Below are 13,887 nucleotides of genomic sequence, written 5' to 3'. Positions count from 1 at the left end.
ACTTAATCTTTTCACATTAACAGCAACATCAAGAGCCTCATAACTGAGTCTACTTAGCCTTCACTGCTGCTCAGTCTTGTTCTACGCTCTGGGCCCATTTCCTATCCTTAAATAGTGGAAATTTTAGACACTTCTGTTCAGGACTCAACAACCTGGTTCTGATCTTTAAACTGAATTCTTAACTACAATCTGCAAACAGATTGCTATTTAAGGACTGCTCCGTCTTGTCCACTGCCCTGAGGACCTTTGGTCACCTAACTTCCTGATGGTTAACAGCTAGCTATGAGATGGTTAACAATGTGTACAAGACTGCCTCACCATTGCACCTGACCAACCTGTTCTTTTGGCATGCCTTTAGAACACCAGCCCCTAACCAGCCAGGACCAATATCTCACCTAACTGGACTTCTTCTCACTGCCTGGAGGTGAATCTCTCCACAAGAGCCTTCTCTACTCTAATGTCCCTCCTAGTCAAGGCTCATCTTGGCACTAATCTGAAAGTCACCCAGACCCAAGACCTTAGGCCGCTGAGATCTCTCCATCTCCCCCTATGCTCAAAGCTGCTGAAATCTTTTACACACATCCTCTGCAGACACTCTCCTTATTACATGTGCTTTTTTATCCTTTGCCTGCCTGCATTTCAACTATGCTTCCAAAAAACAGATTTATCATCAAAAACAAAAAACCACATAGCTTTCATGTTGACTGTACTGTTCAAAAGGCATCAGAGACTCTCTACTTCCTATAGGATAAAATCTTCTGTCCCTTGATTATATTGTAAATATTCTTACTTCTGAGCTTTTGCAAACACTATTCCTTCTAAAATATTCTCTCTTCCCCTTCTCTGTTCATCTAAATTTTATATTTCCTTCAAAGACATTTGCTTAAAACCTATGTTCTCTGTGAAGCCCTCTCTGATATCAACGATAAATGAGCATTCTAAGCAGAGGAAAAGCAGTGCAAATCATCTGAGTCAAGTAAACAGACCAGTGTGACTGGAATGGGGTGAGAGTGATTATTTTGGAAACAAGATCAGAGAGGTGATGAAAGGTCAGGTCCCATAGGGCCTTCTTGGCTAATATAAGGATTTTGTCTTTAAATATGAACAAAATGGGGATCAACTACAAGGTTTTAAGCATTCACTAGCAAAGATATTGGATTTGCATTTAAAAAAAGATCATGCTACCTGTGGTGACAAGAACAAGTTATACATAGAGAGGCAAGTGCAGAAGCAAGGAAACTGGTTAACAGGCTATTGCAGTATCTCAGTAAAAGTGTGATTAGAACCAGGGTGGTGGCAGGCAGAAGTGGTCTTAATCTGGGTGTATATGCTGCCTGTTAAGGGATAAGAAAACAAGAAAGGAGTTAAGGATGACTCCAGGTTGTTAGCCTAAACAAGTGCAAGAATAAAGATGTTATTCATTGAGATGGGGATGAAGATGGCAGGTTTTGAACATCCTAAGTTTAGGATATATATTTGCCATCCAAGGGAAATGTTGAGTAGGAAGTTTATTACCTAAATCTGAAATTCAGGGGAGAGAGATACATTTGGGAGCTATCGGAATACAGATCAGGTGGGTTTCACAAAACGTCAGTGATGGTAATTGCTCTGTAATTGCTTTGCCTCATATGTTAGCCATGCACCACATGTGACTTGAAATGCAGCTAGGGTGACTGAAAAATTGAATTGTTAATTTTCATTAATTTACATTTAAATAAGCACATGTGCCTCATGGCTACATAGTGGACAAAGCATATACAAATAATATTTAAAGCAATGCGATTGAATGAGAACCCTAATTGAGTGCAGGCAAAGATGATGATCAAAGATTGGGTACTGGGGCACGTCAACAACATAGACTATTTGTGATAGGAGGGGGAAAAAAATGAAACAACCCAAATCTTCATCAACAACAGAATGAAAAATAATTAGTGGCATATTCACATAAGATTCAGCAATGAACACATACCTATGTGAATCTCAAAACAAGGTTAAATGAATAAAAAGTAACTCAGAGAAGAAATTTTCTACAAAGGTCCAAAGCAGGAAAAAACTAAAAAGTATACTGTTCGAGAATATATTCGCTTCCTCAAGGAACAAGAAACCTAACCTTATACCTAAAGGAACTGGAAAAAGAACAGGAAATAAAGCCTAACAGGGGATGAGAATAAAGATTACAGCAGATATCAATGACATAGAAATTATAAAAACAGTAGAATAGATCAACGAAACTAGGAGCTAGTTCTAGACACACATAAACTACCAAAATTTAAACAGGAAGAAATAGAACACCTGAACAGACCCATAACCAGCAAAGAAATTGAATCAGCAATCAAAAATCTTCCAACAAACAAGGGACCAGGGCGGATGGCTTCCCAGGGGAATTCTACCAACCATTTAAAAAAATATTAAAACCTTTTCTTCTGGGGATGCCTGGGTGGCTCAGCGGTTTAGTGCCTGCCTTTGGCCCAGGGAGTGATCCTGGAGACCCGGGATGAGTCCCACGTCAGGCTCCCTGCATGGAATGGAGCCTGCTTCTCCCTGTGCCTGTGTCTCTGCCTCTCTGTGTCTCTCATGAATAAAGAAATAAAATCTTAAAAAATAATAATAATAATGACAACAACCAAAAAAAACCCTTTTCTCCTGAAACTGTTCCAAAAAAACAGAAATGGAAGGAAAACTTCCAAACCCATTCTATGAGGCCAGGATTACCTTGATCCCAAAACCAGACGAAGACCCCACTAGAAAGAACTAGAGACCAATATCTCTGATGAACATGGATGCAAAAATTCTCACCAAGATACTAGCTAATATGATCCAACAATACATTAAAGGATTATTCATCAGGACCAAGAGGGATTTATTCCCAGGCTACCGGGGTGGTTCAACAACCACAAGTCAATGCGATACACCACATTAATAAAAGAACGGACAAGAATCATATGATCCTCTCAACAGATGCAGAAAAAGCATTTGACAAAATACAGCATCCTTTCTTGATAAAAACTCTCCACCGTGCAGTGACAGAAGGAACATACCTCAATATCATAAAAGCCACACATGAAAGACCCACAGCAAATATCATCCTCAACAGGGAAAAACTGAGAGCTTTTCCCTTAAGGTCAGGAACACAACAGGGATGTCCACTACCATTACTGTTGTTCAACATTGTACTGGAAGTCCTAGTCTCTCCAATCAGACAACAAAATTAAAAAAAAAAAAAAAGTACAAAAATAAGAGGTAGTAAATGGTTAAATGTCAAATGGATGTTTCAACATATCAAATAAATCATTAAGTTTAGAAAAAGAAACCACAATTGTGTGACCTAAATAAGGTCTAAAAAAGAATGACAGATTTAGTCATATTAAAAGACAGAAAGGCATTCTAGAATTGGGAATGAACAGCTCATGTACAAGAGACAGTAAACTGGTGGGTCTGACTAGAGAAGAGGGAAGTTAGGTTGAAAAGTGAGGATGGGGGGCACCTGGGTGGCTCAGGGCGTGATCCCAGAGTCCTGGGATGGAGTCCAGCATCAGGCTCCCTGCGGGGAGCCTGCTTCTCTCTCTGCCTAAGTCTCTGCCTCTCTCTGTCTCACATGAGTAAATAAATAAAATCTTAAAAAAAAAAAAAGAGTGAGGATGGGGCCAGCCTATGAGATGCTTAAATACTGGCTCAGGAAGTTTGGACTTGATCTTGACAAAGTGCAGAACCATTGGTAGTGTCTAAACAAGACAACGGCATGAGGAAAGTAGTATATTAGAATTAATCTGATAAAAAGGATCAACTGGTAGGGAGACAGAAGCCTGGAAAAAATCAGTTATATGCACCCCTATATTTATTGCAGCATTGTTTCCAATAGCCAAGATATAGAAGCAACTCAAGGGTCCATCCATAGATGAACGGATAAAGAAGATACACACACATATATATAATGGAATATTACTTGGCCATAAAAAGAATGAAATCTTGCCATATGCAATAATGGATCTAGAGGGTATAATGCTAAGTAAAATAAGTCAGAGAAAGACAAATACTGTATGATTTCATTCATACATGGAATTTTAAAAAACAGATGGGGAAAAAAGAAAAAACCAACAGTCTCTTAAATACAGAGAACTGGTGGTTGCTAAAGGGAAGGAAAAAGGGGATTGGGTCAAACAGATGAAGGAGATTAAGAGTACAATTATCATGACCAGCACTGAGTAATGTACAGAACTGTTAAATCACTATATTGTACACTTGAAACTAATATAACACTATATTTTATTATATTGGAATTTAAAAATACATATACAGAACTAGTAGATGTGAGGTGTCAGGGAAGATGATCATAGCTTAAACTAGGAGGGTAATGAAAGCTTAAGTTTACTCCAAGAAACTTCAGGATGAGGGCAGCCCAGGTGGCTCAGCGGTTTAGCACCACCTTCAGCCCAGGGCCTGATCCTGGAGACCAGGGATTGAGTCCCGCATCCAGCTTCTTGCGTGGAGCCTGCTTCTCCCTCTGCCTCTGTCGCCCTCTCTCTAATAAATAAATAAAAATCTTAAAAAAAAAAAAAAAAAAAGAAAAGAAAGAAAGAAACTTCAGGATGAAAGACTCAAAATTTGAGTTTGGTCTTCAGAATAGACATTGAGAGAAAAAGAAATGCAAAGATAATTCCAATTTTGAAGCTAAACTGAGAAAATGATTAACCAGTGTTTGCAAAACTAGGGAAATCAACAGAAAATTGGTTTTGAAAAAAATTCATTCATTCATGTAATAAATATGTCAGGCAGAGTGTGATACCTTCCCCTTGGGAAGTAGCTTGTGAGTCCCACTTTTTTTTTTTTTAACAGTTACACATTTTTAATAGGCAATGAGAAATTATACAGTTAGTTCTTTGTGGGGAATAAAAGCTTTTATAACTTTTAATGCTACAACAATTTCTAAGTCTCACTTTTAAAAGAAAGAACTGTAATAAAAATACAAACCTGCTTTTCATAATAAATTGAAAGAGGCGGGATCCCTGGGTGGCGCAGCGGTTTGGCGCCTGCCTTTGGCCCAGGGCGCGATCCTGGAGACCCGGGATCGAATCCCACATCAGGCTCCCGGTGCATGGAGCCTGCTTCTCCCTCTGCCTCTCTCTCTCTCTCTCTCTCTCTCTCTGTGACTATCATAAATAAATAAAAAATAAAAAATAAAAAATAAATTGAAAGAGGCAACAGAACACAAAAGTGGAGATACTTAGTAAAAAACACAAGAAGAGGAATTACTATTTGTCTGAAAGCTCACTGACTCTCTCTGCATCCCCCACGGTGCTGAGCACACTGTAGTGAGTGATCACAACAAAACAGACATTCAAATAATGGCTAAAGGAACAGAGAAGAGGGCTGACTCAAGAAAAACCAAACAGGAATGCCCTAAGCCTCCACCCAGCATACCTAGCGGATCTACCCCTGTGAAAGGAAAGTGCTTTAGTCCTGTCACTCTGCCTGAAAGGTAGGCCGATTATCTAGGTACCTCTTTAGGAGATTTAAAATACCAATAGAAAAATTGAAAGGAAACCAATTCTTATGAAAACATACCTGCTTCCCATCCAACTCCCTGGTAAGATTATCCCCAACCCTAACCTTAAAGGCAGACAGAATGTAACGTTTTACTGTGTATGTTTTGGGCTAATGCTAATTAAAGATAAACAAAGGCATCTTTTCCTTTTAGACAAATATTTTTCTGGTTAAAAGTAATTTAAAAGCCTGGAGCATCTGGCTGGCTCAGTCGGTAAAGCACGTGACTCAATCTCAGGGTCTGTAGTTCAAGCCTTCGGTGGATGTAGAGCGAGCAAGCGAGCTTACATACATACTTTTTAATGGTACAATTAAAGCCTGGGTCTTAATACTTAGTCCCATTTGGCATACCACTGTTACCTACACCCATAGAACACAGAAATGCAAAGCAGGGATCCCGGGGTGGCTCAGCGGTTTGGCGCCTGCCTTTGGCCCAGGGCGCGATCCTGGATCCTGGAATCCCGGGATCGGGATGAGTCCGGTGTCAGGCTCCCAGCATGGAGCCTGCTTCTCCCTCCTCCTGTGTCTCTGCCTCTCTTTCTCTCTATGTCTATCATAAATAAATAAATAAATAAATCTTAAAAAAGAAAGAAAGAAAGAAATGTAAAGTAGAGCTGCTTGCAAAGTGAGATGACCGATGCACAGGTGTTTCAAGTAGTTGCCAGGGACTGGGCTACTACCTCTAGGTTCCTCACAATGGTTCAGATAATTACACACAGCACCAATTTATCCAACATGGCTAAACAGAGGACAATGAAGCTGATTTTTAAATAACTCTTTACAAACTGCTTTAAGACTATCTCTTTCTCAAAAGGTTAGAACAGGAAATGAATGCCTCGACACTGGCAAAGGCAGTTTAACAGTTAAGAGCTCAGGCTCTGGTTCCAGACAGACATGGATTAAATCCCAAGTCTTCCATTAAATAGCCCTGTAACCATCTCTGTTAATATATCTCCCTACTTTGTATGGTAGGATTGATTACCTTCCTCAAGATTTGAATATGGGGTAGCTTCAGATGTTAGTCCTTTCCTTCCTATAACTATACCCTTATCCCTTTGATTGGACCTGTATTTTCCTTATTAGTCTCAATCACTAAATTTTAATATAGAACTTTTTAGGTGGTTGATCTCATTCATTATCTTCAAATCTCCTGAATTTCCTTCTTTGAGAACAACCTTATCTTGAAGCTCTGGCAGTTTAACCCATGCCCTGAACCTCATCAGTGAAAGTAAAAAGCTATGGGAGAAAAGTACAGAGAAAACTGAATTGTAAGTAGAACATACAAACCTTTGTATAAAACTTAAAATTGATGCTTTAAAATCCCAAATTCTGGGACACCTAGTTGGCTCAGTCAGTAGAGCATTTGACTCTTGATATCAGGGCTGTGAGTTTGAGCCCCACAACGGGTGTAGAGATTACTTAAAAATAAAATCTTTAGGGCAGCCCCCGTTGCTCAGCGGTTTAGCACTGCCTTCAGCCCAGGGCTTGATCCTGGAGACCCGGGATCGAGTCCCACATCAGGCTCCCTGCATGGAGCCTGTTTCTCCCTCTGCCTGCGTCTCTGCCTCTCTCTCTCTCATGAATAAATAAAACGTTTTTAAAAATAAAATATTTAATAAAAAATAAATAAAATCCCAAATTCTATACACTGAAGACAATATGAAGCTAAGCATAACCTATTAGCAACAAATTAACTACAGAACAAATTCTGACCTGAAGGAGACCCACAGAGGTACCCTGCTTATGCTCACCACTCCCACTTCTTTCTCTAAACTCAGGAATCTTTATCCATATTGTAGTGGATTTTGCATAGTGGGAAATAGAGCAGGGAAAACAAGCTCCACAGATTTTTTCATTTGCATTGGGCCTTTTTAGTATCATTACTACTACTATCCTAGTTCAGCCAGGAAAGACTAAGTCCCAACCAATTTCTTTTCTTCAGATCTCTCCACTCTCTTACATCCTGCTCATACCCACCAAACTAATTTCCTAAATTAACAGTTTCATTAGATCACTCCCCACCTCAAACTCTTAACAGCTCCCAATACTATGCATTGGAAAAGCCCAAATAAAATTCAAAGGCCAGGCTAGCATTACTCTACTTTTACAAGATTTGTTTCCTCCTAATTCCCCTGTAGAAATTCTCTAAAGCTCCAACTAGACTAATCTGCTCAGTCTGTCCCCAACTCCAGAAGTCCAGTGCCTAGGCTGTATTACACTCACCAATGCCCACCCTCCACATTTTCTGGTTTTCCTTCAAAGGCCAGCCCAGACCACCTCTTCTATCTCTGCCCTAAATTGTGCAAAGCCCACACTGCCCATCTTCTGACCGTAGTGAAACACGTCCTTTTCAGCTTGGCTATACTCTCTTGGCATCTTAATCTGGTCAGAAAAGTCAAAGGTCCTTGGAAGGCAGACCACATACTTACACCGAGGGTCTACCACAGTGCCCTGCACTTTGTAGGTCCTAGATATTATTAAAAACAGAGGAGAGGTTCAAAGGATAGACCTAAGTAGGGCAAGACTGTACTGCCCATCTTTGCCAATTCCTCTTTAATTCACAGTAAAGGGCATTCGGCGTTCGCTACGAGGCTATGTATTTCTACAATACACAGAGCAGCGAAGTGGAAGAGAGAGCACGCCACCGGATGGCAAAAGAAAAAAAAAGGAAAAAAAAGAAAAAAAAGGAAGAAAGAAGAAAGAAAGAAAAGAAAAGAAAAGAAAAGAAAAGAAAAGAAAAGAAAAAAGAAAACAACAACCCAGTCCCCATATAGCTTTTAGCCACAAGCCCTGCAATTGGGAAATCACACAATCTCTCCGGGCCTCGACTGTATCAGGTGTAAAACAAGGGAGCTGCTTTGATGGATTTTGATGGATCCCAAGGTATCCTTCGGCTCCCGAATTCCCCCGGTCAGGAAACCCAATACTCGTCTACTCACTAAGGCGCAAGCAGGCAAACTTTTACGGTTCCCAACGCAGGCATTTCCATATAGTAGTGGAAACTCCGTCCCCATGGAAAAAAGCATGGCTGAGAGGAGGGTGAGAAGCAGGTCTCCTTGGACTCGGATTCCTTTACCCCATGGCCAGGGACAGTCGAACTCGGGTTCCCGGTCCCTCACCGGCCGACTCCCAGGAGAGCGGCACAGCACGGCTCCCGGGGGCCGGCCGGGGTGACTCCGTCCGCGCCCCGCGCCCCGGGGCCCCCGCACTTGGGACACATGTCCCGTGACCCCGGGTCACAGCCCCCGTCCGCCCTCACCAGCCCGAAAGGCGCCCTCCTCTGCCGGCAAGGCCCCTCGCTCCCACCCGCCCGGCCGGCCGGCCGACCTTCCGGGCCCGGGGCGGCCTCTGCGCGGGCGTCCGGGCCCCAGGCCGGCGGGACTGGCGGCGTGAGGGGCGGCGGCGGCGGCGGCGGCTTTAAGTGCTGAATCACCACTTTGCAACCCGGGCTCCAAACCACGGTGACTCGCGGGCCCCGAGGGCCCGGGCGCTCTGCTCCGCTTACCCACAGAGGCGCTCCGGGAGCGGCAGGCGGGCGCCGAGGACGGAGCGGAAGGTGCTGGGCCGCGCGGAGTGCAGCAGCCACGCTAGCGGGTACCGCATACCCCAGCGAAGCCGCCGGGAGCACCGCGGACGCTTCCTTCTTGCACCGGGAGCCGGCCCTGCCCACTGCGCATGCTCAGTCCGCCGCGCCGCGCCGCGCCGCGCCGCCTCCCGGGAGCCGCTGGGCGGCCGGGGCTCCGGGTTTTGCCTGGAACCCGACAGGGCGAGGGCGGGGGCGGTGGGGACGGCCGGCGTCGCGGGCTCCAGCCGGCGGGCTGGACCGAGTCTGGCCGCGGAGCTGCGGGAGCCCAGCAGCCAGGCCTTCCCAGGCTGGTGGCACCGACTGGGTCAGACGAGGCGTACACGGGAGGGCGGCGAGGTGTACCCGGCTAAGTGTACAGAGAGGGCAGGGTCTCGCGAATACCGAGAGCGCAAGGGGCCATGTTTGCGGAGGCGCCCTCATTGGCTGGCGCCCTGGGCGGTGCAGGTGTTGGAGCCGAGTCCGCGGACCGGGCGGCCGCGCAGCAAACGATTCTGCGGCGGGCTCGCGGTCCGCCGGCTCCCCCTAGAGCGCGGTGCGGACCCTGGGGAAGTTAGCCCCTCGCAGAGCAAGCGGGGAGGTGGAATGGCCACGGCGAAACAAGGCTTCCGCGGGCTTTCAAATCCACGGTAGAAACTCCTCTCTACTACTGCTGTATTAAAGCACCACCACACATATATGTAGTACTTCTATTGTCAGTGTACTTTAACCGTTATTTATAACCAGACCTTTTCCCGGATGGCTGTGTGGTGTTAAGCATCCAAGAACAACGTAATATTGTTATGGATCTGATTTTCGGTTGCATTTCCATTTTGCGGGGTTCGTTAGGGCAAAGTGCAATGAGGGATAGTGACTCCCTAGCTTAAGTACCTGTGGGTTTCCGATGTGGCGAACCCCAAGACTACGGTCAAAAACAATGCTTTGAATCCTATTATGGCTTCAAATAGGAATTCAGGAGGAGGTTCCCTTAATCAAATGGATACTTCATTAAAGACGTGCAGGGATCTTTTTTAAAAATACACTTTCAGGGCAGCCCCGGTGGCTCAGCGGTTTAGCGCCACCTGTGGTCCAGGGCGTGATCCTGGAGACCCTGCATGGAGGCCGCTTCTCCCTCTGCCTCTCTCTCTCTCCTTCTCCCTCTCTGTATCTCTCATGAATAAATAAAAAAAATCTTTAAAAAAAAATACACTTTCAACTAAAGGCAAACTTTGGATGGATGGAAACCGAGGTACCAGAGATGAGGCATCACTCCTAGTGCAATGTAGGGTAAAATTCCACAGTATTACATTCCAGCCTCAACCTTCCTGTATTAGTGTCCTGTGGCTGCCATAATAAATTATCACAAATTTAGTGGCTTTAAACAACAAACTTATTCTCTCACAGTCTGGAGGCCAGAAGTCCAAAATTAAGGTATTGTGAGGGCTGCATTCCCTATGGAGGATCTTAGGGGAGAATCTGTTCTTTGCTACTTCCAACTTCTTGTGGATCCCAGTTTCCGTGGCTTAAGGCCACATCACCCGTATCCCTGCTTCCACTTCACATTGCTTTCTCCTCTGCGTGTCTTTTATTCTGTCTTTTACAAGAACATTTGTCATTGGATTTAGGGCACAATCACGTAATCCAGGATTATCTCATCGAATTCTTAAATTGATTGCATCTGCAAAGATACTTCTTCCAAATAATGTAACACAGGTTCCTGGGATTAGGACGTGGACAATATTTTGGGGGCCACCACTCAATTTGGTACCCACCTTTTTAGCTTCTACCCCCACCCTCTAATAACTGCAATTCACACAGCTAATTAATGCTTATAACAATACCAACTTGTCAGATCTCCAGCAACTTTCAAGCCCAGTTGAAATAGCACTGCCTTTACAAAACTTTCCCTCATTTCCATTCCTCACATACTTTATTGAAAGTAACCACTCTCTGATCTGAGCTACCAGAGTAGTTTGCCTCTCTCTAAAAGCACTTATTTGAATTTTAACCTTCCATGCTTGTAAGAAGCAGTGGATTATGAATGATGTCTTAGACATTTTTGTATCTCACCTGGCAGCAAGCACAGTACTTAATTAACACTTATCAATTGCATGTTTTCTAAATCTGATTAAGCCTCTAAATGTAACTACCATTCATAGGAAATACACAGTATAGGTATGTTAAATCACACCATAAGGACATAATCAGCAATTATTATGTTTAGAATGTTTGAAATTATTTATAATGTATAAAATTATGTTTAGAATGTTTTAAACATTACAGGAGGTATGCCTCGGTGGCTCAGAGGTTGAGTGTCTGCCTTTGGTTTAGGGCGTGATCCCGGTTCTGGGATGGAGTCCCACATCCGGCTCCCTGCAAGGAGCCTGCCTCTCCCTCTCTCTGTGTCTCTGCCTCTCTCTGTGTCTCTCATGAATAAATAAATAAAATATTTTTTAAAAAAAGGAAAGAAAAGAAACACTACAGGAAAAGTGACCTGAATTGCAAAATAAAAGAGGAAGGAGAAACTTAGGTATTAAAGGGGACTTAGAATTGGCAAGTATGACAATCTGTTTATAAACTCTTATATGAAAATGCAAAAGGTCAGGAAGACCCAAGCCAGCCTGAAAGAAGAATCTGGAACACGTATAGTACCAAGTAATAAGAGTTACTATTTAGCTATAGTAATTGAGATAATATGATAATAGCATGATAGCAGACAAATAGGCCATGGAAACTATTTGGTGATATCTATTAAAGCTGTGTATATGTATATACTATGACCTAGCAATTCAACTTCTAGCTATATAGCCAACAGAAATGTGAACATGCATCCACAAAAATATATGTACTATAATATTCACAGCAGCACAGTCAATAATAGTCCAAACTGGAAACAATCCAAAGCCCATCAACAATAAAATGCAAAACAAAACAAACAAACAAAAAATGCACAGGAAAAGAAACCACAATAAAATGCACATAAAAAATAAATTAGGTAATAGTCTAACATAAAAAAAAATTAGGTAATAGTCACACAATGGAATACTGTACAGCAATGAAAATGAGCAAAAACTACACTTAAAAATATGGATTAATCCCACAAACATGGTGAAAGTAGCCAGACTCAAAGGAGTATTTACTATATAAGTCCATGTATATAAAGTTGAAAATCAGACAAAACTAATCTATAGTATAGTATTAGATGTCAGACTAGTGGCTGGGGAGAATAAAGAGGGCTTCTGGGGGTATGTTTTAAGTGGTATATTCAGTTTTTGAAAATAAATTGAGCTGTTCCCTTATGATTCATTTACTTTTCCGTAGCACTTCAGTAACACTTTCAAAAGATAATACTGTTTCAAAAGTATTATGGAGTAGACTATGTATACTACATTATTAAGTGTAGATTTTGAAACACTTGCATCTGGCTGGCTCATATGGTAGAACATGTGACCCTGGATATTAGGGTCATGAGTTCAAGCCTCCTCACATTGGTCATGAAGCCTACCTAAAATAAAATTTAAAAAAAATTTTAATTGGAAAACAAAAAAAGACATTAACCAAATGATATGTTTCGTTTTTGTTTGAATCCTAATTTGAGCAAACCTATTATGGAAAATAAGCATTTATGAGAAAAGTAAGAATAGTTAGTAGATATTTTATGATATTAAATAATTATGTTACTTTTGGTGGTATGTTAATAGCTGTGGGGTGTTTTTTATTTTAGGGTTCTTTGAGATATATACTGAAATAATGCAATGCCTAGGATTTGATTCAAATAATTCAGTGGAGAATGAGTGAGGAGGGGAAAATATAGATAAAACAATATTATTGGCCATGAACTGATAATTATTGAAGCTGCATAATGAATGCTGGGGTGGGGAGAGGTATTATACTATTCTCTTTGCTTTTGTGTATGTTTGAAGTTTTCCATGATAAAAAGTTTTATGAGGTGTCTGGCTAGTAGGGTATGTGGCTCTAAATCTCAGGTTCATGAGTTCAAGTCCCACACTGAGCATGGAGCCTACTTAAAAATAAGTTTTATAATGTATGTTAGTTTTAAATACAGTACTATGGTAATAAAATATCTAAAACCAAAGCAACATGAATTTTTAAAAATGTTTATATATAAGTGATTTGTGAATTATAAATTTGTTCTTTAAAACTTTTTCTAAATGACTTGCTGGTCCTTTTTAAAAATATTTTATTTATTTATTTGACAGAGAGAAAGAGAGAGTGTGTGCGCACAAGCAGGGGAGCTGGCAGGCAGAGGGAGAAGCAGGCTCCCCACTGAGCGGGGAGCCTGATGTGGGGCTGGATCCTTGGACCCCGGGATCATGATCTGAGCCCAAGGCAGCTGCTCAATCCACTGAGCTCCCCTGCTTGCTGGTCCTTGAAGGTAAGTTTGAGTCACTTTATGGACACTACTTGAAATATTAATGTGAAAATCTATAATTCATATTTTCTCCAGTTACAACTACTCTTGATTTATCCACTGAACAAAAATGGGCCCAACCTTGCTTTATATATTGAGGATACACCAGAGAAAGAGCAAGTAACCAAGTTTCTATTCTTCTGGGGTTTTACATTATAGTGAGAGAAATAAACAAATAAACTAATACTTATATAAAAACTTACATAATATAATTAAAATATTAGGGTGGGGTGCCTGGGTGGCTCAGTCAGCTAAGTGTCTGACTCTTAGTTTTGGCTCAGGTCATGATATCAGGGTCCTGGGATCAAGCCCCCAGCCGGGCTCCACACACAGCATGGAGTTTGCTTGAGAT

At 42.1% G+C, this 13,887-nt stretch overlaps 1 protein-coding gene across 4 annotated transcripts in view; it reads right to left on the bottom strand.

Annotated features, from left to right (window-relative positions):
* IDE (insulin degrading enzyme) overlaps positions 1-13,887 on the bottom strand; it is a 138,971-nt gene that overhangs the window by 116,680 nt on the left and 8,404 nt on the right. Inside the window, exon 1 of one of the 4 annotated variants that reach the window (XM_041743511.1) lies at positions 9,047-9,337. The exons of 1 other annotated variant lie outside the window; for it this stretch is intronic. In XM_041743511.1, coding sequence (XP_041599445.1) covers positions 9,047-9,144 — 98 coding nt within the window. In that variant the 5' untranslated portion in view covers positions 9,145-9,337. Of the gene's footprint in view, positions 1-9,046; positions 9,338-13,887 lie in introns of those variants that run through there. 2 more of the 4 variants (XM_041743510.1, XM_041743514.1) reach the window with 2 other exon arrangements.

This window comes from Vulpes lagopus, chromosome 2, assembly GCF_018345385.1.
Source record: "Vulpes lagopus strain Blue_001 chromosome 2, ASM1834538v1, whole genome shotgun sequence".
Taxonomy (NCBI): Eukaryota; Metazoa; Chordata; class Mammalia; order Carnivora; family Canidae; genus Vulpes; species Vulpes lagopus.
This window is presented reverse-complemented; position numbering and strand designations above follow the sequence as displayed.